General features: G+C 48.5%; 1 protein-coding gene across 2 annotated transcripts in view; it reads left to right on the top strand.

Moving 5' to 3' along the window:
- The window catches only part of fgf14 (fibroblast growth factor 14), a 135,674-nt gene that overhangs the window by 72,476 nt on the left and 39,336 nt on the right, over nucleotides 1–23,862 (top strand). Inside the window, exon 1 of one of the 2 annotated variants that reach the window (XM_018742302.2) lies at nucleotides 16,690–16,882. The exons of the other annotated variant lie outside the window; for it this stretch is intronic. Coding sequence (XP_018597818.1) covers nucleotides 16,690–16,882 — 193 coding nt within the window. Of the gene's footprint in view, nucleotides 1–16,689; nucleotides 16,883–23,862 lie in introns of those variants that run through there. 2 annotated transcript variants of the gene reach the window in all.

Here is a 23,862-nt window from a genome sequence, read left to right as displayed (position 1 = left end):
GACGCAAGGATTTCACATACATTCAAGCAGGACTGTACCTGCAACATAGTGTTGTAACAAGTTAAATTCTTTTCTAGAGATTTTTCTTTAACAAATTTTATTTTTCTTATTATTATTATTGTAATTATTTTCCTCTAATAACACACATATTTGTTGCTTCTGAAGGAGAATTTGTGTGAAGCATCACTCTTTCGTCTGTGTGTGAAGGAGAACAAGTGAGTGTGATTGCCCTGTGATGGACAGGCGCCCTGTCCGGAGTGCACCCTGCTCCACGCTCCATGCTTCCAGGATAGGCTCTGGACCACTGTGACCCTCTGTTGGATAATTAATTGACTAATAATTAACGGATTAATCGAATTGATAAAGGACGGATGGCGATTGGCTGGTATGCAAAGTGGTACTGATGCTGCACTTGTTACCGTAGTGACCATGTGAAAAGTGCACGGCGGTTTCCATCCATCCATACCCTCTTCCGGCGCTGGCGCTCCGCATCACCCCTCTGGGTCACCTGTGCCTCGCTGCGCTAATGGGGTCATCAGTCTCCCCTCAGCAGTGCCTGCTGCTGCTTGCCGTCTGCGCTAATCTGCCCCTTGCCCCCCCCCGGATCGTAACCACTTCCAGGGCTATGCTCACACCGCTGTCCTTCCTCACGCCGACCCCTTTCGAGTGGATGTGGAGCGAGGTCAGCGTTTCCCTGAGGTGGGGCTCAGAGCTCCTCCCACATCCTCCTCCGCACTTAACATACCTCCCCAACCCCAAACGTTACTCTTCTATTGTGGTCGTGCCAGAGCCTTAAACCGCTCGGCATAATCTTGCGGCCACGAAAACGCATCCCTCGCTCGTTGGCTGAGGTTTTCTGCAGACATAATCCCGTCGTAAGCTGGGACGACCGCGGAAGGACCGCATTGTTTTTGCGGACGAGCTCCTCTCTCCTCTTCCCGCCGAAGCCTGTGGGAGCCCCGCTCTGCCTTCGCACGTGTCCTCCTCTGAAAGGGGGCTGATGAGTTTGCGTGCCGCGCCATGCCGTTTAGGGCACAGAGGGCCAGGGGTGGGTTTGCAGGCCGAGCGGTAGCGCACGCTCGATCCCACCGCGCTGCTCGACCGCAGTCGCTGTCACTTCCTGACTGACAGCCACAGTCCCCAAAGCAAACTTTTTTTTTAACTTCACACCAGCATCCGCGTTCCCTTTGACCGCCTGCGTGGGATCGGCAGCTCTTGCCTCGGCCAGCCGACGTGTTGAGAGTCGCATTTAAACCTCGGTGCCTTTCAAAGAAAGCACACAAATATAACCGCAATCCCCTTCTGTGAACAACACCTACCAGAATCCATTTTTAATTGTGTGTTTCATACATCCCCCCTCCCCATCTCCACAATTTATGAAGATCCACAGACAGCAGTGACCCCCCAGGTTGGAGAAAGCAGCTGTGGTCAGATAGCGTGTGCACAACGATGGTAGGGGTTTCATTTCTTCTTTTTACCACACCCTCACGGCAAGGAGACCTTGGCTCTTCACTCATTCAACCCGGAAGCAGAGATGTGATTCCACGCAGCGACTCATTGTCACAGTTGTTACTGCCATTCTTCTGCAAAGTGACTTACAATTATTCACCCATTTATACAGCTGGATAATTTTACTGGAGCACTTTCAGGATAAGTACCTTGCTCGAGGGTACTTCGACCGGAGGTGGGATTCAAACCCGCAACCTTTTGGGCCAAAAGCAGCAGCTCTAATCACTACGCTACCAGCTGCCCCTGTGTGTTGTACTAAGAGGATGGTATCGTGAAGAACTCTTCTCTTTTTACCTTCTTTTGCACCAACTCACTGCTGTCACTTGTATAGAGTATGTAAGTATATACATATATATATATATATATATACTAGTATATAACTGGTTATGAGTGTCATTATACAGTGTGATTCAGAGTTATTAGTGTCACACTGACATTTAGGGGGCAGCAGGCAACGTCATCAGACACCGGGTGGTGGAAGGACCTGGGTTTGAATCCCACTTCCTGCTGTAGTACTTTCAGTCAAGGGACTTACCCTGACGTACCCAAGCTGTATAAGTGGGTAAATCGCTGTAATGAGGTTTTTCACTCTAATCAGTAAATGACAAACCGGCCTGATGACTGTTTACTGTAGTATGTTTTGTAAAGAGAGGTGTCTGTATCTAAGCAAGCGTTCCGTCACCCTTCAAAACCACGAACCTGATGCGTTTCTCCGCGAGGCCCTTTGCGAGGAGCGAAATGTTGCAAATATCGATTTGCTTTCGTGTTTTCAAGTGTCAGCATCCGCTGTGGAGACGGGCGACGGCGTGTCGACGTTTGCTCTGCGCTCACCAGGGACCGGTGGAGGGAAACCTGAGATTTGTTTGTGGGAGGATGGCGCATTGTTCACATCGGGGAGGAAGCAGCGGTGGGGCTGGGTGGGGGGTGTGCGTCTCTGTTGGGTGGCAAAGACAAGGCCCTGATGATGATTAGAGGAGAGCCGTTGTGAATTAGGGGACCTTCGCTGATCTCCTCAGCCCCATCTTCCAATCCTCCTCTGGTTTGCATTTATATTTACACGTATTCATTTAGCAGATGCTTTTCTCCAATGCGACGTACATCTCACAGAAAATACAACGTGTTCATTACATTAGGAGAAGGAGACATAGCTGCAGATGTGTGACTCTTAAGTACAGTTAGTTTCCTTCACCACCTGCACCGACGTTCTCACACAAGTAGCTGCATAAAAGTTCATCAGAAAAGCGACGATTCCTGATCACCTTCCTAAAAGTTTTTATTTACTTTTTTTGAGATACATATAAACATTTACGTTACATTGCAGGAGTAACTCTGTAAAGGATTGATCCGAGCATCATCATGAACATGTGTACCTTAGATGAACTTAAGAGATGATGGGCGAAGTGAGACTGAAGAGATGAGTTTTAAGGCCCTTTTTAAATGTGGACAGAGATTCAGCAGTTCTGAGTGACAGGGGGAGGTCGCTCCACCGCAACGGAGCCAGAACCGAGAGCCTCCGCGCTTTACCTTTCGTGCGTGGGACCACCAAGCGGGCAGATGTGGACGAGCGTAGCGGTCTGGTTGGCGTGTGGCGAATGATCAAGTATTGTAGATATCTGGGAGCAGTTCAGTTGATACATTTGTAGACAATAACCAGGGTCTTAAATCTGATCCGGGCAGCTATAGGAAGGCAGTGCGGAGAAATGAGTAGACGAGATACATGGAAAAGCTTCGGCAAGTCAAACGACTCGGGCAGCAGCAGCGTTTTGTATGCGATGTAGAGGTTTGATGGCAGTATCAGGAAGGCCGGACAAGGAGTGGTTTCCACTCCTTTCTCTCTCCAACAGTTTGTTGCCTTTGAAAAGTGTTTTTTAAAAAAAACAAAACCTCCCACTCTGCAAAATCAAAGGTCAGAGAGCGTTAACAGCAGCATCACAAGCGTGGCTGTTATAAATGAATTAACATTTAATCTCTAGAGAGGGACACCTATGAGTGGCCGTGAATAGGCTTTAGGAAGCCGTTTTAATTGGATTCTGTCGGTGACACTTTATGGTCCAGCTTGGCGCAGAATGGAAGTGCAGAGCAGGGTGAGCGAGTGTGGATGTAGTTCTAGAAAAGTCACACTCGCAGGTGTGTTCCTGTTCCTGAAGCGCCAACAGCTGTGCCCTGTACGTCCCGCTCAGCGTCCGGGTCGGCCGATCGGAGCTGCTCTTACCATTTGTTGGGAAAACCTGAGTCGAAAATAAGAGACAAGGCACAGCAGGAAGGTGCAGTCGTATCTGAGTTGTATTTACGAATACAGTACTCGGTTTGGCAGGTGGAGGGTGCAGTGGCACAGCGGGTTTGGCTGGGTCCCACACTCTGATTGTCTGGGGTTCCAGTCCTGCTTGGGTTGCTTGTGACAAACTGGCATCCCGCCCTGGGTGTGTCCCCTCCCCCTCCAGCCTTATGCCGTGTTGCCGGGATACGCTATCGCTTGCCGCGACCCCACTTGGGACAAGCAGTTTCAGACAGTGTGTGTGTGTGTGTGTGTGTGTGTGTGTGTGTGTGTGTGTGTGTGTGTGTGTGTGTGTGTGTACTCAGTTTGGTGTACAGCACTCAGTTTGGTAAGGAACCTGAGAAACACCAGTCCTTACATCCGCTATTCTTAGGTGCTTGTCCTCTGCAGAGTCACAGTGATCCAGAGTCTATTCTGGCACCACAGGGTGTGTGGCAGGGTACACCCTGCATAAGACTCCCATCTATTATGGGTAATCACACACACAATATGCAATTTAGCGGCACCAGTTCGTCTGGATCATGTATGACAAACGATTGAGGTATAGGAGGTGCTGGTAGTGCAGTGGTTAGAGCTGCTGCCTTTGGACCCACAGGTTCAAATCTCACCTCCTGGTTAGAGTTCCCTTAAGAAAAGACACACACACACACATCGTCTGAATCCATTTGTCCCAAGTGGGGTCGCAGCGAGCCGGAGCCTAACCCAACAACATGGGGCGTAAGGATGGAGGGAGAGGAGACACACCCAAGATGGGATGCCAGTCCATCACAAGACACCCCAAGCTGGACTCGAACCCCAAACCCGCCAGAGAGGAGGACCCATCCAAAGCCACTGCACCCCCTTAAGAAAAGAATTAGTCCTAAATTGCTCCAGTAAAATTACCCTGCTGTGTAAATGGGTAAATAAGTATAAGTAGTTTAACATTGTAAGGTGCTTTGGAGAAAAGGGTGAGATGAATGGGTGGCATGGTGGCACAGCAAGTAGCACTGCTGTCTCACGGTGCCTGGGTAGTGCGAGAGGACATGGGTTTGATCCCCACTCAGTCTGTGTGGAGTTTGCATGTTCTCCCCATGTCTGTGTGGGTATCCTCTGGGTGCTCTGGTTTCCTCCCACAGTCCAAAGACATGCTGGTCAAGTTCACCCATAGTGTGTGAGTGAGAGAGAGAGTGTGTTCCACTGATGTATGGGTGAGTGACCCAGTGTAAGTAACGTATCTAGCAGTGTAAGTCACTGTAGTGTGAAGTGCTCTCGGTGTGTCTTTTCTTGCTGCGTGCCACAGCATGTCTTTGCACTGTGGGAGGAAACCAGAGCACCCAGAGGAAACTCATGGGAAAATACAGAGTACATGCAAACTGCATGGAATTCAAACCTATGTCGTAAACCACAGCCCAGGAGAGGCGGGGGCATCAAAACAACTCTCTGCACCGCTGTGCTGCCTGACTGCAGTCCATTTACTGTAATCCCGTTGTTCTCATCCCTAAAGATGGTGGTGGTCAGCATTGCGCTAAGCCTCTTTTTCCATTACTAGCGTTAACTGGGCAGGGCCTGCTGGGAATGCCCCGATCATGGCTATTGTATCGCCCATCTCCAAGCGCTCTGTTCCTCCTCTGCTTCCCAGTAATGCGATTTAGTGCATGTGGGTGGAATTCCTGCAGGCTCCGCCAGAGTCTCCTGCGGGTCCGCGGAGGGCCTCCCGCCGCCGTTTGATGCGGATTCCACTGAAGGAGAGAGCGGCGCCTCGGGGGAGCGCCGTCTCCGCCTGCACGCTTCCACAAGCGCGCTGGTGGGGATTCGCCGGCAAATTTTTGCATTCCAGCTTCCATTTTTCCAGGGGCCACACTTGGGTCGAATCCCCAGTCCTCATTTCCGTACTGCTCTCTACTGTTGTGCTGCACTAGTTTTCCGTGGCTTAACTGCTCCTGCAGGAATTAATTATTGTTTCTATGTATAGTTTCCAAAAAATTTCTAGAATGTGATACTTTTTCAATTGAGGCCAAGTAATCTGAAATCTTTAGTTTTACTGTATTAATTCATTTCGCTTTTTCTTTTCGCCGCGGCAACTTACAGCGTGAGATTTTTCTGCTAAACTATTTACACTGATTTGCCCATTTATGAAGCTGGGTAATTTTTACTGTATCAGTTCAGTGTGAGAACCTGGATCAAGGGTACTACAGCAGGAGCAGGCGGTTGCTCTAACCATTCTGCCCCCTGCTGGCACTCATCTCCCATGACAATGGAATTTGTCTTTGGATCATTTTTAAACCCATTCTCTCTGTCTAAAATCCGTGAAAAATGTTTCAGGACGGAGGTTCGTGCACTTCCTGTGGGGTCGGACGTTCTCGTGAAGGCACCGTGCCACTTACTGTTGTCTGAAAGCTCCCAGCCGTTTGTCACTTCTGACCGTAAGCGCGGACTCGAAGGCACGAGACCGCCTGCAGGAACGCTGCCGAACTCGGCCGTCTCAGCCGCGAACGTTCAGAACGCGGATCACGCCGCAGCGAGAGCGTGTAACATGAATATGAATGAGCTTTCAAAGGCTTTGCTGCCTCACCCCCCTATATCCCTTGTTCTTCCCATGATGCACCAGGCCTCAGGAAGCGACGGTTAGTTGGTATTCACCAGCCTTGCCCCGGGCTTCCGACGAGCATCCCCGAACTTGCGCTGACAGGACAAATATGAGACACCGCAGGCTTAAAATAGCATCAGAGGCGAGAGCGATGTGGCCGGAATGCGATGCTCGAGTGGGATGTGGGATCCGGCTCTCCGGCGCTGCCTGACGGTGCATTTTCTCCCCTCCGGCGCTTTCCCACCCTGAATGCGATACAGGGGCTGAGTCGACCTGTCTGTCTAAAGGCTCTTTGCCCCCCCAACAAGTGCTGTCGAGTGTTTCTCTGATTCGGTGATGCGCACAATTGCGCATCTACCCGTTCGTGCATTTGCGGTCAGCGGTTGTTTCTGCAGTGCAGAGTCGCGGTGCTCATGAGTCTATCATGGATGCATCGGGTATAAGGCAGGACACTCTGGATGGTATGCTGGTCCCAACACAGGATGCACTCATTCGCACCCAAACACACGTGCTAAACGGAATTGAAAGTCACACATTCACCTGAAATACGTCTTTGGACTGCGGGAGGAAACGAGAGCACCTGGAGGAAGCACACAAAGTGAGCCAGATTTGAACCCGCATCCAAACCCACAGCCCAAGGAATGTGAGGCACCAACACTACCTGCTGCATCACTGTACAACCCCCCCCCCCCCCCCCCCCCCAAGTCTTTAGCAGTTGGTTATTGATAGACCGTGACCTGAATCTTCCGTTTCCGTGGACCTGAATTAATTATTTTGCAAGAGACTGGCTGAGAGGTTTCAGTTAATTCTCAGGAAACCCACCACGTGTTTCCTCCTTCAACGGGCATCACCACCTGAGGCTGTGACTGCGGTCTGCTGCAACATTTATAACCACATATTGCCTCGATTCCTTATTTTCACACAAAACAGAAATGCAAATATGCAACACGGAGACACAGCAGGGCATTGTTTAACGGCTAAGCAGGCAATGGCGTTTCTAACAATGTCGCTTGTCCTGTGTTTGTACAGCAAGGCTTTTCTCCCGTGAAGAAATTTCTGATAAGTGCTTGTCACACTGGTACAACAGGAGAGCCCTTTCTAGGCCTCGAGCCACTAGATTGTGGGTCTCTATCGCACTCCCTGCTGCTGTAGATAAGAGCTCTGGGATTTGCCCCTGCCAAGCATACATTTGTATTTTTTGTATTGATTCTCTAATTTTCTCTTTTACTGCTTGTTCTGTGTAGATAGAAACATGTTCGGGACATCTTTTTTCAGGGAAATTAGCGCATTTGAAAGGCGAAATCCAAACACCAAAAAACCTTCTCAGCTGTCTGACATGGTGTATTGATTTTGTCAGAGGCCACGTCTCAATACCCCACTAAACTGATGCGTACTATCTTATACCAGTGAAAAGTGAGTTCATGTGAAGCCGCTGGACGTACGAGCTGATGAGTCAAAATCTTAATTATTTGGGTGCAGATGCTCAGTGTTTGTAACGCACAGACATGGTGAGTGCATGAGTTGTGCTTGTGTAGGTCCCACTGTCCTGTGTGGTGGTGGCAGTGTGATGCTGTGGGGCTGCATTGCTTGGGACATAGTTGGTGATCTTTACCAAGTCCATGATGATAACCAAGAAGTGAAGGGCTGCCTAAATTAATGATCTGGATGTAACATTTTGTCAGTTATGGAAAAAATACTCTTCATCCTGCATGCTCAACAATTCGCTGGTACTCTGTGTAACTGAATTTATTTGTTTTAACTTATAAAATATGTACCATTGTTGAAATGAAGCTGTGGGGCATGTGAGGTTTGAGGAGTGACCAGACATATGGCACTTGTGGCTGGAGTTCCAACAGGTTTTATTATATACTGCCATAGTTTTTAACTGATAAATTGTATCTATCACCCAAACTAACTCAGACTCAAGCCCACGATACTCCTCTACAGACACATCTGTTTCCAGAACTTCAAGCAACTTCTGTCAAGTCTGCACCAGTCTCTTCCAGCTACCCACTCTCTGTCAGTCCCATTATTCCAGTTGGCTGCACCTGGTACTTGTATTCTAGCCAAGCCCAGGTCTCTCTGTCTGGGTGGGGCACGGACATGGCCAGGCTTTGTAAGTAATCTAGCGGAGAATATGGAGTTGCAATGAAGCTGATCATGGATCAGGTTTGCACCCTGGAATATGGTTAGGGAGGTAATGAAGGTCACCTGCTAATCTTGCCACATTAGGACACATTTTCTCCGTCATTCTCTTTTAATCGGATGAACTTGTTTACGTCTCGAAGGTGGAGTAAATGTCACGCGCCCCCCGGCCGTACTCTGTTTACTTGTCAATCCATTTTCTCAGTTACCGTCTAATTGCATGGGAAGCAGGCCCACGGCCAGGCGGTCAGGCGCGCTCGGCACCGTTGCGGCCCTGTTTGTTTGCCTCTTCCTGTTGCTAATGCCCTTCTGTAATGTCCTCCCTTTTCCGCAGACAGAGCCACGCTGCCTCTCAGGTTGGTCATCATGTGGAACCCAAAAGCTGTCTGCAGCTGTTTTTGTATCGCTGCTGTTGTGTCTTTTCCCTTTAGCGGTATTATTGTTAATTCAGGTTAATTTGAGATTTAATGCACCTATAACGTTTACGGTCATGAGCTGTTCCGGAGGTGACGGGGCTTCATTACAGCCTCTGCAGGTGGGGTTAACGGAACACGCTCGTTCTAATATAATAAGCCCGGGGTGTTGGACTGAGCTGGGTATCACACCACGAACAGATGGGCAGAGCCCTGCTGTTGCACATATTACCTAATGGGACACTGCGCACTGATCACGAGGAGTTTAAACACCATATGAAGTGAATTACTTGGGTGTCACGGGCTGGTCCTTGGATTTATCGATATCATTTTTTTCAGGGTCATAGTGGCCTGGAGCCTATCCCAATTATATAGGGAATGAGGCAGGGTACATCAACAATGGGACACCAGTCCGTTAGAAGGCAGTCACACACTAATACACAGCTGGAGGTGGGACTCAAACCTGTGGGTCCAAAGTCAGCCGCTCTAACCACTACACTATCAGCTACCCCTGGCTAGACCACACTGAGCCACGTGTGAAATCACATTCGAACCCATACGCAAAGAGCTGCGAGGCATCGGTGGTACTTATTGTACCGCGGGGCCACCCCAGCCACATTTGTTTGTTTGTTTCCTGTGTTCAAGGCTAATTGCAGGAATTGTTTCACACCACAAAGAAAGAACTTATTGGCTACTGTGGTCCACTTTGCAAAAACTCCAGATATTTAATTCACACTCGGTGGTCTTAACCTTAACGTTGGTATTCAGTTTTAACTAACCAAATAATTCCAAGATGAACAAAGATGATGTCTGAAAAAAGTTGGTTAAGCAAGCCAGAGGGCAGTTCAGGAGGTGAAAACAAGAAACCACGAGCTGTAAAGAAGGGGGAAAATAAAGCAGCGTAGACGTGTCTGCTGTAAAACAACAGTATAATGACAACACAGAGTAGAACCCATGAAGGCTCGAGTCATGGTCCAGGCCCAAGTGGGTGTAGTGAGCGATCATCAATATAATAATGGCTATTGGACACATGATACTAGATTATAATTCCATCGTGTCTCGCCAAAATCTCCCATAATTCAGAGAATCTCTGAACCGTTGGCCCTTCAGACTGTTCACCGTGTCTCAAACACATTTCCCCCTCATTACAACAGGACCTTAAATGTGAGCTTATTAATGTTTTCCTAGATTAATGCTTTCCACAAGAAACATCAGCAGACACACCAGATCACATCCTGCGGGGTTCGTTTCCATTTAAATGGACTTTCTCTTTTTTTCCCCCCTTTCTTTTCTGAAACTGATCGTTGACATTTTGGGGGTTTGATTAAACCCACAAGCAGTGAGGAAAAACGTCGTTATTGAGTGGCCAGTCCATTCCTCCCCACGCCCCCACCCTGGGTTAAATTAAATTAGATCCTTTCCTCTGACCTCCAAAGTGTAACGTAATTTAATTCCAGCAACTGCGGCTCTAGATCTTCTTTTTGTGCTCCGCTCCTGCCCCAAGAAGTGCTGACTCCAGTTTAGAATTTATGCCCTCGCTAAAACTAATAGGGGAAAGAAGCCGAGCAGCAGCACACGGTAATGGAAATAAATGAGGGACTTTGCTCGTTCGCGGCGTAACTCTCCGTGTTTGTTGCCGGAAAATGAAAGTCCTACATCTCTATTTCAATTGTTCTTTCAAACATTTACAATTTTTGCGATTTCAATGCGCTGCACTTGATTTGCACGAGTCTTTCATGGCGCGGCGTTGTTATGTCCCCCAGTGTTCGCGGAGTGGCTTATGGAGAGGCTCTTTTGTTTGAAGCGGCACATCGGTTATATTGTCTTACATAATGTGGTAGCAGAGGTTTACCCAAATACTGGGAAACCGTTTCCTGCCACCCAGAAATGTGGCTTTTAGTTAGATAATGTGTTCACTTTTTAATGGCTCAGGGAAGCCTCAACTTTGGCTTGTGATTCATGGTCATGGGCATGAGTGCTGTGAAAGCCACTTCTATGAGATGTCTTTATTAATCTCATATTTATTAATCCTCGGAATAATCTGCGGTATGTAAGCAGTCCTTTGTGTGAACTTTTAACAATTACAAAATCAGTTTAATGACCATGTTTGATATATTTCATGTGTAATTTTAACTGTATATATAAATATATATACACAGTACCGTGCAAAAGTCTTAGGCACTTAGATGTTTCACAAAAATAATTATTTTAGACGGTTATTTAATCTCTTTGGCATTAGTGTCAATGGGAAAGAGCATATTTCACATTTCCAAGCATTCCTTTTGCAAAAAGTTACAGTATTTCAGTAAGGGTTTTGTATGTTGTTAAAGAAAGTACACACACACACACACACACACACACACACTGTCTGAAACCACTTGTCCCAAGCGAGGTCGTGGCGAGCCGGAGCCTAACCCGGCAGCACAGGGCGCAAGGCTGGAGGGGGAGGGGACACACCCAGAACAGGACGCCACTCCATCGCAAGGCACCCCAAGCGGGACTCGAACCCTAGACCTGCCAGAGAACGGGACCCGGCCAAACCCGTCACGACCCCGCTCGGGACAAAAGGTTGTTGACAATGGATGGTTACTAAGCTTTATAGGAAGTTTATTAAGAGCACTATTTTTGGAAGCATTTTTACTTTACAGCTTTTTTCCCCAATTAAGTGCCTAAAAATTTTGCACAGTACTGTATATGTAGTAAGGGGGTGCGGTGGCGCAGTGGGTTGGACCGCAGTCCTGCTCTCCGGTGGGTCTGGGGTTCGAATCCCGCTTGGGGTGCCTTGCGACGGACTGGTGTCCCGTCCTGGGTGTGTCCCCTCCCCCTCCGGCCTTACGCCCTGTGTTGCCGGGTTAGGCTCCGGTTCCCCGTGACCCTGTATGGGATAAGCGGTTCTGAAGATGTGTGTGTGTGTGTGTGTATATGTAGTTAAAATTACATATGAAATATATAAAACATATGTAGTTAGATAGTTACATATGGTTTTATATATATATATGGATGGACTGGAACATCCAATATGGACATTGGTCTTGTTGTCACTTTGTCTTCATGACCTCACCTCCATCTGCCCATGAGTGCTAGGGGTGTCTTTGTCTTCCTTGGACAAATTAATGTGAACAGTTCGGGCTCTGGACCGCCCCGACGCTGACCAGGACCAGCGCTTATGGAAAGTGAGTGAGCTGAGTGTTAAACCGGGCCGGATGGTGAGCTCACAGTAACAATGTGATTATGCAAGTTCCCCCCTCTATAAATGAGCAGGGTTAAAACTAATTGTGGCCAGTTGAGGACAGTGGTCCCTCACCTGTGCCGCGTTTGGTGGTATGAATCCAGCATGGAGTCGCACACTTTCAGAAGGAAGAGACCAGCAGGTAGGTCCTCACAGGGGATTCATCCTTATACTCATGGGTATTTCACAGACAATCAGAGCTTTGGTAGTTTGTTTGTATTTTTTCCTGCTGTCAACAGCAATACTTGATGGGGGCACAGCGCAATATACAATTGTCTGTGAATTCTTTTGTTGAAAATGTTATTTAATAATAGCTTTGGATTCTCTGTTGGAGTGTTTGTATTCATACCTGCCATTTTTTAAAAATAATGTTATAAAAACATTCCCTCAGCACAAAGGACCAGAACAAGCAACCCTGATGTCATCCTCTCCTTTCATTCATGAAAACCCCCCTTATTAAAAATGAAAATGCATTTCTTGAATATCTTTGCTCAGTTAATTGAAGCTTGTTTCTAGTCATATGCTGTAAACATTATTCATGTCCTAAATGTGGGCTCCCAGTCCACCCATGTTTACAAGAAGTCCGACAGCTTTTTATCTCGTTGCTCACAGATCGTATTTTTTATCTTCATAGAACCCTGGCTAAATATTCGTCCTGCTTCTGTGGTTTGATTAAAGATTTATAGGCATTGTTTAAAAAAAAATTAAAATAGTTGTTAATGAGGCAGCTGATATGCAGCCTAACATTTTCCTTCAGACAAAAACAGTTGATGTTTAAAATATTGTTCATTTTTAAATTTTGTTTTTTGTTTGTTTTTTTTTAGTCGCAGATGATTTTCAAGGCAAAACACAATTCAGGTACTTGCTAAGCTGCAAAACCGAACTGTAAGGAGAGGCAGATTTACTGTACCACTCGAGTATCTATAAAATGCAGACAGTGGTAAATAAAATATTTAAGTCGCTCGACCCTATTTGTGACCCACCTCATATGTTCATCTCCTTGCACTAAATGGTTATTAAAATTAAATAGGATGGTTCATGCCGTAACATTCAGCATTATTCTTCATCATGTTATATCCGCTCTCTCTGACACCTTATCTAGCTCAGCTAGTCAGACCTGTGTCACGTGTTGGGCAGAAAACGTCCTGGTTTGAGTCATAGGAATTATAAGACTGTCAGATATATTTTTCATTCTTCACCTGTAATAACATCCTGTGACTTGGTCCCATTGAGGCCCTTTTGCAACGGCCGCTCGAGCGACTCATTGTTGGGGTGACAGTGCCCACTACTGGTGGGAACAGTAACTGCAGCGTCGGACAGGGACCCGCAGCGAAGGGCTGCCGCTCGTGTGCGGCTCCGGCCACCTGGTTCCGGTGATATTTTATGTACATTTATTCATTTAACCGACGCTTACAATGTTAAACTTCTTACAACCATTGACCCATTTATAGAGCTGAGTAATTCTACTGGAGCAATTTAGGGTTGAGTACCTTGATCAAGGACAGGCAGCTAGGCTAGGGGTCGGTTTCGAACATACTCTAACCACTGCGCTAGCAGCTGCCCCGGCTGGTATTATTACTGGTGATATATGTATGAAGGGGTGAATATCTAAAACATTTACATTTACTCATTAGCAGACGCTTTTCTCCAAAGCGAAAATACAATTTGTACATTACATGATTAGAGAAAGAGACATGGCTGCAGACATGTGATTCTTAAGTAAACCTAGTTTGTTGCTTTCCACTTGATGCACCGATGTTCATCGCTCGAGTAGGTGCATAAAAAACGCAGGATAGGTGAGTCCCGATAACCTTCCTACAATTTTTTTTTTTTTAAATAAGGTACACAAACATTCACATATGCAGAAGTAGCGGCTTTGTAAAGGCTTGTCTGGGGATGATCATAAAGTTTAATAATAAATGAAAACACGAAAAAAAGGAGACAGGCTGCTTTGAATAAACTGTCACCCAGAGTGAAATAATGTGAAAGTGTTGTTTTACCCTAATTTTACGTATTTTTCCAGCTCTGCTTATTGCACAGTGTGATGTATCTTGAATGAACTTCTACAGGGCGGCTGATTTTGTTGGGAAAAACAGATGAAACTCCCCCCAAAAAATAAATCAGGAAGTAAGCGACCCCGTCCTGGCATCAGAACAAAGCGCGTGTCTCGTGTAATGGAATGTCAGAATAAATAAGAGCGTTATTATTTATTTAAGGGAGCCGCGGCTCCGGAACGCGCTGCAGTTGGAGAAATAATAGAGCTGTTCCACAAAACGGCCACGTTTTTTTACCGTGACGGTCGGTAGGTGGCGCTCTTGAGTTTTCCTATTTTTCTGTCGTCGATTGATGCGGGTCGAAGGGAGAATCTGCCTTCGGCTGGCTGTGCGCTTGGCTGGGGAACACAGTGTGAAGGTCACCTAGGAGTGTTTCGGTGGGTCCCGGTCATGTGGTTTTAGGACGGATCCTGAAAATTAATATAACACGGCTACAAAATAAGCAACATCAGTGCACCCATATGTTTACCCTGGTTATGCAGGGCAGTGGGTGTGCAGTTTGCGCCACGGTGTGCGGTCGTACTGGGCGCGAGTCGCTGTCCGTGGTGCTGAAAGGAGCCGCGCGCGCATCACATCTCACCTGTGATGCTTCGACGTTTGATGGTCCGTCTCACCTCGTGCACGGGTCCCAGCGGGGTAAAATGTTGGGTCACCTTTCTGTCACCAGTGACACATCTCTGAGACAGATGTCCTCCTTTCCACGGGTGCAGATGAATTGTGCTTCTCCCGGGTCGGTTCCGTTGCCTCTAAGAGGAAGACATCTCGCCTCCGTACGGAGCGTCTCTATTCGGAAGCCGTTGCTGATGCACAGATTTCCCATGCAGCACTTGTAAAGCAGAGGCAACCCTGCCCCCCCCCCACCAAAGGTGTAAAAGTTAAGGTTTAATTGTGGAGATGCGACCTGTGTTCGTGTTGTACGTGTCAAGCAGTAACAGCGCAGCTCCTCCCTGCTTGTGTGCGCTCATCTCCTCAGGGCGTGCGACTCTGTTTATTACCCTCTTACTAATTATTACTGATGATGATGATGATGATGATGATGACGATCAGGGCATCGGACGACCCCAGCCCCTGTTTGCTGTGATCGCGCTGGGAAGAAAGGCGCGAGCCCTGCGCAGCTGAAGCCCCCCTCCCCCCCCAAGGTGCTGATTTTCACCGACGTCCCTCGCAGCCTCCCGTCAAACGCGGCGGCGGTTCCGTGAAGCGGAGGCTTCGGCGGCGGGTTCCCGAAGGACGCGCGTCGTTTTCTCCCAAAATCGTGGGGACAAAAGGAGGACAGGAGTGCCGGGGACTTGTTGATGTCCGGGATGCGCTGATCTCCAACCTCGTTCCCGTCTCCTCACGCGGAATGTGGTCGCGCGTGGACAGCGATGTGCGCCGTGGTCGCTGCGCGCCTGCAGCGTCCCTCAGCTAAGGAGCGCCTTTCCGGTGATCGATTTAATATCAATTCTGTGTCAATTGTGTGTCTTGTTTTTTTTTTTTTTTTTTTTTTTTTTTTACGTGTCTCTCGGCACGTCTTTTTGAGCTCGTGTTTTTGCGCGCTGCCGTCGCGGGGGGCCGACGTCCCCTTTCACCTGCTCGTCTCCACTTGATTTTTTTTTTTTTTTTTTTTTCCATTTGCCCTTTATTTCATATCGAACTGTTCTTTTTTCCCCTTTGGAAGGAGGAAAATATACACATTTCTATGTACTTCATGGACAAGGTGTCACTTGCTGTCCTCGTGATGGGAATACAAGGAGAAGATGCTTTGAACTGTCCATCCTGCTAAGTTTCTGAAGCATAGACATAAAACAGGCAAGTTATTGTTGCGCGCGCGCGCGCGCGCTGGGGCACCAGCGGCTCCTCGCAATCACAGGCTCCCCGGAGACGCTGTGTGTGGGTTCTGTCGGAAAAGTGTCCCGGATCACCTGTGAACTCAGCGGACGTGAGTGGGAGCGTCGTGGTCGCAGAGCTCCACCTGCGAGAGGGACCGCGGCGCATTTTGTCCGTTTTATCGCCAGGCTGCTCGGTCGGGGGGGACTGGAGGAGACCCCCTAAGGCTTAGTGCTGTCCCGCGATCTCCTCCTTATTTGATGAGGGATCAAGGAGCAGAGGACGGAAGGAAAGCAGCGCCCGCTCGCCCGTGACTGGACAGTGTCCCTCGCAGTCCCCACCCAGGGACAACGCAACGGGACGGCTCAAGTGACAGACCCACAAGAAAGAGCAGCAGGTATGAGGGGTCGCGTTCAGTCCCGCGCTTCCTAAGTTTTGGGGGTCTCTCTCCGAGCTGAAGATCGAGCGCAGGTGCGCGCCGCCTTCCGAAGGATGCGAACGCGCAGCTCGGCGCCGCGTCTAACATGCACTTTGATTTGGACTTTGTCGACAAAACACTGATCTGCTTCGTGGAGAGAGCTCGGGACGCGTAGCGCTGGAGATGGGACAGCAGTGAGGGGTCTGCGGTCGGGGGTCGTTCGTGTGGTTCGTGTGGCTCGCGCGGTGCGCTCGACGCGCGGAGGGGAGACATGGCAGCGGCCATCGCCAGCGGTCTGATCCGCCAGAAGAGACAGGCTCGGGAGCAGCACATCGACAGACCCTCCACGCACCGCCGGAGGAAGAGCCCCAGCAAGAACAAAGGGCTCTGCAACGGCAACCTAGTGGACATCTTCTCCAAAGTGAGGATCTTCGGGCTCAGGAAGAGGAGGCTACGGAGACAAGGTGTGAGAACAGCTCATCCCAGGGAGCGAGACCGTCGTAGCCACATCATGTGGCACATGGGGTTTGGTTTGGGTTCAGCAGGTTGGAGAAGGGCACGACTTATCGTGAGGATATCCCACATTTTGATTTTTCTATCCCGGTGCCACTAACCCTATTTCCTTTGCACGAGCCGACGTCCACGTGAACCCTGGGAGGTCAATAATAATAATAATGTCACAGCTGAATTGCGACGAGTGACACGAATAATACTGTGCCAGCAATGTTGGGGATATGAAACAATTTGCACTCATGATTCCGAAGCCTGGACTTTCCACGCTGCACACATTCGGTACCATAGTCTATAGTACTACTGCTCCCGATGCTGGAAATACTCAAATAGCCGTGAAAATCAGCGCGTGTCGCGTGTCGCGCGCGAGGTAACTTCGTTTCGGGCAAAAAGAGGCGTGCTGTTGCGGCGCGTCGACAGAAGGTGCCCGGTTTGCTGCACAAACGCGCAAAAATGACACTCAGCTCCCGGAGAGGGCGAGACGCGCGCGCGATCGGCCTCCGAGTCCCGCGCGCTCCGCGAACAAACAAGGGCTCCCCCGGCGCTCACTGACGCGCGCGCGGCCCTCGGTGCGACGGACGGTGCTCTCGCTTCTCGTGTGACAAGAGGCACCATTTGTCAGCTGCGTTACGAACGCGTTTCGGAGACGATGAAGGGGAGGAATGAGGCAGACGCGCGCATCGCTACTGGGTTTGGGAGCCTCGCGGCTCGCGCTCCAGGTGTTGATGTGCGGCTGAGGAGCAGGCGCGTAGCAAGCAGGTGTTCAACTTGTTGCAGAAAAGGTGTCAAGCACAGGGACAGCTTACTGAACCACATCACTGCAGCAATGCAATAATAATAATAATTATTGTTGTTATAATCAGTAGTAGTAGGATTAATAATAAAAATGGAAAGGAGTGTTTACAGGGATGTTTATAGAGGTATTTGAGAAACATTTATGGGCTGTTCACATAAGGAATGTAGACTGAAGCTGTATTTCTGCTGTTCTCTCATGCAGTCCCACTTGCAGCCTGTTTCTATTTACGTTGCAGATCCTACTCACAACCTCGTTCCTGTACCAAAAGAATTGCTCAGAAATTACAAATGCTGCTTTTTCTCAGTGACCGTAATCCTTTTTTTTGTTAATTCTCCCAGAACCCCAGACACAGAAGCGCTCAGTAGCAGAAGAAATCGTTTTCAAAGCTCTGGGCTGGATTTTCTTCATGTGTGGCTAACTTCTCTTGGAAAGGGGACTTGACAGACATTAACGAGATTTAGTGCTGATTGTGTGTATGTGTGTGTGTGTGTGTGCGTGTGAGAGAGAGAGAGACAGTGACACGGCTGTCAGTCGCTAATTAGCCTTGCATGCTGACATTTGCTTTGTTGGGAACTGTCTGTAGCACGAGGAAAATGAGCTCTGTCTTCGCTCCGACACTGATATGGCAGAACAAACGGATGAAAGTGACAGGAAGCGCTGAAGAAGAATGCCACTGGATTGCTGAGGGTGTGATGCGCTACGCTGCATGTTTGCATATTTATCGATCCCTGAGCATTTAGAGTAACTCAAAAAAAAAAAAAAAAAAAAACATTTGAAGAATTTATGTAGCGTTCCCGCCGTCATTTTTTTGTATTATGCTGAACATGAAGAGGATATAATTTCTGACACATTTTGATCGTCTTAAGACACATTGCTGGAAACTGTAACCCGATCATAATTTCTCTGGCCAAAACTTGGAAAAAGTGTGCAGTCTCGACGCTTCTTTGCTCTGTGAACAGAAATTCTTGTAGTATTAACGGTCATGTGGCCGGCGGACAGGCCTTGGTCTGATAAACTGTAGTAGGTGTCTCCGGGTGGCATGTCGTATATTTCAGCCGCTGCCAGAGGTGTCTGGAGGGGCATTTTGCACAAATAAATTGCGAGTAAAAGACACAGCGGATGCCAGCAGGCACCCGAGTGATGAATCATCCGCGCAACGTCTCGACAAACTCGCACCTGCGACAGCCATTTTAGCTTCAGCCCGACGTCTCTCGCGGCCTCTTTGCACCCTGAAAACGTGGTATTTCTAAACGAATGCCTGTGGAGAAGCATATCTACCTCTTTAGTCCTTATCAGCCCTTTCCCCTTTTCCCAAGATTAAATACAACCCAAAAAAGATGAAGGTGCGCGTCGAAATCGATTATTCTTTCTGGCTATGGATGGATGGTGGGGCACTAATTGTACTGCGAGGGAAAAACGTGTTCAAGTTCAAACGGCTTATTTTGACTTCGCTGCGGTTAAGGGCCTTTTGGGATTTTTTTTTTTCTCTCTATTTAATTGTCCATCTGCATAGGAGAAGCTGTTCGGTAAGGAATTTAACCATCATGATAAAGACCCACAAGAGGCTGCGCTGAAGGAGGAGAACAGAGTCTCTAACTTTTGTTTTGGTAGCAAGTACTTGGTGGGGGGGAGCGGGGGTATCCGGACCAGGTGCAAGGCCCATAATGGCCATATTATATAAATAACCCGGGACGCCACCCCTAATCACAAGCGGTGCCTTGGTGGCGTCGACAGTTTTCGTTTTCGACATTCGGTGGTGAGATGGAGATATCGGGGCGAGGGGGTGTCCTTGTGCTTGATGGAGGGAAACGGTGTTGAGGCTGCAGCGCCAAGCTTTCACCTCAGATGACACATCCACCGTAGATGAATTCCTTTCAGAACAGGGAACAGCGTGAGCTTTTACCTTGCTTTACTCGCCGAGGTATCGGTGTGATGCCATAGTCACAGAGGGAGCTCAGAGAAATTAGAAAAAATCTGACCGGAAGGTGTTTCTCGTGCTTTCTGGTTTAGCGAAAGCCTTTCTGCTCCAGCTTTAATACGATATTTCACTCTGCTCATATTCCAAAAATGGAAGTGCAATTTCTATTTGCATTGGAACTATGGGGCTCTGTCTGTGTGTGTGTTTGTGTGTGTGTTGCTGTGCTTGCACCTTCTCGGCCCAACACATCGCTAAGGAAGCTCAGGTGTGGAAATGGGAAAATTGCCCGTTGCTCTTTAGCTCCTCAAACTCAATGTACTCAAGGTGTCGGCAGATACTGCAGGTGGGAGGGGCACACGGCAAATTCTGGAACAGTGCCTTTGTTTTCCAGGTTGCACTTTCACACTAGAAGTTTGCATTTTTCAACTCCACAGGCTCTGCATGATGTATGATGACCGTGAAAACATTACTTGGGTTTCTAGCAGATGAGTCTGCATTAGATGCCTTGCGCTGATTGGTAAGACACGCCCACTTTCTGGAACCACCAGTTCCCCCCCCCCCCGGGCTCTGTCTTTGCTCTAGCACAAACTTTAAACAGCTACACTTCTTGTGGCGCACAGCTTCTATACACTTGTAAGGTGTCAATGAAGTGGAAACAAAAGCCGCTTGTTTTTGTGCTTCACACGAGGACGATCGTTCTCATTCGCTAAGACCGTTAGCTCACGTGTCGGGTTCGCCTGCTTCATTTCCTCCGCGGGTTCAACAAATATCGAGCTTGGAAAACAGTACTGCTGGTTCACACTTATAGCACTTGTGTGTGTGAGGGCTGCTACCAAAAACACCCCTCCCTCTATACATTACCAATAAACACTTGTCCAGTGCAGGGTCACCGTGGTCCAGAGTCTATCCTGGAAGCACAGGCTGTGAGGCAGGGTGTCCCTGCATGGGACATCAGTTCTTCACAGGGCAATCACACACACTCACTGCCTCATACACACATTAAGGGCAATTTAGAGTCAATACTTCGACTGAAACACGTCTTTCGACTGTGGGCGGAAACCAGAGCACCTAGCGGAAACACATGCAAACATAGGGAGAGGATGGAAACTCCACACAGCTGAGCTGTGAGGCACCGATGTTACCTTGCGTACCACCGTGCCGCCAGTGTCTTTTAACTTTTATTTTATATATACAGACAGACAAACACACGCAGACACACACACACTCACACACTTTACATGAAGGTAAATCCCCAACGTCTCAGTCCGACTACGTGTCACGCAGCTCTCTTTGACGTGATGCTACTGTGTTCATCTAGTGGCCCAGCTCTTCGAGGTCGAACAGGAAGGTATCATAGAGCCATGGTCCCCACAGGAACCCGAGTGGATGACCCACAGCGGGCGGGGCTACTTGGGGGAGGGGGGTGCTCCTTAGATCCGAATCGCCAACTGTTTTGAGTCATTAGCGGTAAAGGAGATCATGGAAAATGTGCTGACCGCATGGCCACAAACACATCCAGACGCCGGGGGGTGGGGGCTCCCGAGGACCGTCAGCAGATACGGCTGCGCAGCCTCAGGCCACCGGGGGACGCGCAGACGCCGGGTGTAGGACACTTAGTTCGAGCTAATGGGCTGTTAAATGTTGCGTAGAATTTATTGTTTCGGTGGGACGGCGGCCAATGCGCAGAGAGAGAGCCTCTCCTAATCGCTCGCGACATCGGCCTCATTAAAACAGGGTGAATTTTGTGCACAGCCAATTAAGCTCGGTTGTAAAGTCCTGTCGCACGCATGCGGATCACCCCCCTCCCCCAGTGACAACGGGGAGCCCGTCAATTCGAACCCTGCCCTTCAACTGCGAGGGGCCCCGGAAAACGTGTGGTCGGAGGCTTGGCATCGAGGCCTGATGGTCCGGGTGCATAACGTTAACGTTAATTTGACCAGCTCCTCCGTTTGGAAAGCACCTTGTTTGTTGGGGGGGTGGTCATTTCTCTTATTTTCATCGTCTCCCCGTTCGGAGAGGATCAGGTCTGTGCAAATAAAGGCGCATCGCCTGGTTCGCAGGGGGCAGTGGAGAACGAGGAAAGTCGACGACGAGCCGTATTGATAAAAAACACGCATGTAAATGCAGAGCAGCGCCATGGCAACCGGGAGAAGGTGGAGGCGCTTTGCTTTTGTGGGCTGGAAAAGCCCCTCTCCTGTTCCGGAAACGTCTAAAGTGGGTCAGGCCCGTCCTGCGTTCGACTCGGCAGCTGTCGTGTGCAGCAGAGCATGTGTCTCGCTGTCTCATGGCTACCTGCACTGTCTCGGTCTGTGTGTGTGTGTGTGTGGGTGTGTGGGTGTGTGGGTGTGTGTGTGTGGGTATGTGGGTGTGTGTGTGGGTGTGTGGGTGGGTGGGGGGGCTTCTTCACACTGCTGCAATCCCCTCCTGCATTTCAAAGAAGGAGGATTCCTACCCAGCCTCCACACACACACACAGAGCAGGGAAAGTGCCACGCAATAGTCTGCGTGTCGACGGCTTTCTGAATATGGGGTCTTTTTAAGAAGAGCAGAGCGATGGAGATAACAGCGCCGACGCTGTGCCGATCCACCCACACAAACCCACACACACATATACGCACACGCACATTCAGAAGGTTGGCGTGTGTGTAATAGCCTGCGATTTGGATTGCAGGGTTTTATACGCTTTTGTTTATGTATTTCAAAGGCCACAAAGACCGCCAGTATTACAGTATCTACGCGAAATCCCTTTAGCGACGAGGAATAGCTTTTTAATGAATTTGAGCAACAGTCAAAGATGTGCGAACTGTGTGGGCGGAGCTCTACTTGCCGCACCTTGTGCCTGCTCTCCTGTGTCTGAGAGTGTGTCCTCAGATTGTCACAGGGCTTTTCGTTGTTGTCTAGGACACAGCTCTCTGGGCATTTGATCTTCAGTGGTATAGATGTTCACCGTTTTCTACATACAGATTTGTGCGTAATTAATATAAGTAATTAATAATAGTTTAATCTCACAGGAAACCCGTCTTACTGTCATACACTCCCATGCTGTTCGTCACCTGATTCCCAGGCACAAAACACCTTGTCAGCGTCACCATCCCGTCATACTGGAAACATCATGCACTTAGAATACAGAGTATTTAATGAAATTATTTTCACATGTATTTCAGTTAAAACAACTTTAATTTTCATTTCCGCATAATGTGTCAAAGATCAAACCACGGAGTACGTTATTTCTACATATGTTTGACTTGATATGTTATTGGATCTTTAAGCCCTAATAATTAGGTGACCAAACCTGGAGCAAAAGCAATGTATTTGAATTGTGGGAGGAAACCAGAGCCTCTAGAGGAAACCCACACAAGTGCAGAGAAAAGATGCAAACCCTTGTATAACATCTTTATGGCCGTAGAAGTCACTGCCCCTCAAATCTCCGCCTCTCCCTGCTTTCCCCCCCTTCTCTTTGACATCCATGCTTAGCTCAGAAGCAATGCATCCGCCTTGTCCATCAGGTGTGTGTTTCTCCGCGGGGGGTTTGCTCGCTCTGGTGTGTAAGTGCCGGTGACCCGGAGATGCAAGAGGCTTCGGGGAAAGCAGAGCAGCACACCTGTTAGCAGCAGTGATGGTGTTGTGTTTGTAGGTGGTGGAAACAACAGAAGAGCAGTTTATTTGTGCTTTGACTGCCCAGCTGTCACTCATGTGACAAGAGGGCATCATGGGAAATGGAGTCTTTTTATATACTGACTATCAGCCTCGGCAGTCAAACTCTGGGTACATTTACATTACACTTACATTGATTCATTTAGCTGACACTTTTCTCCAAAGTGACATATAATGTAAATCTACTTCGAATTATTTACTCATTTATACAGCAGGGTAATTTTACTGGAGCAATTTAGGGTAAGTACCCTACTCAAGGGTACTGCAGCCAGAGGTGGGATTCAAACCTGCGACCTTTGGGTATAGCATAGCCAATCCTTGTGCTAATTGGTTTGGTTTTGCAAACATACTGATGAGTTTGAGCTAACCCTATTATTATGAGCTCTTGTTACTCTGACAGTTTTCTCCAACGTGGCTTGAAGTGTTACGTTTGTACACTAAACTACTTTTAATAATGAATCCATTTGTACAGCTAGAAGGTTTTACTGTATCAATTCAGGAGACATACTTCCCTCAAGGGGGGCGCGGTGGTGCAGCAGGTTTGGCCGGGGCCTGCTCCGTGGTGGG

Source organism: Scleropages formosus, chromosome 12 (genome assembly GCF_900964775.1).
Source record: "Scleropages formosus chromosome 12, fSclFor1.1, whole genome shotgun sequence".
Taxonomy (NCBI): domain Eukaryota; kingdom Metazoa; phylum Chordata; class Actinopteri; order Osteoglossiformes; family Osteoglossidae; genus Scleropages; species Scleropages formosus.
Note: the sequence above shows the minus strand (reverse complement) of the source record. Positions and strands in the feature narration are given on the sequence as shown.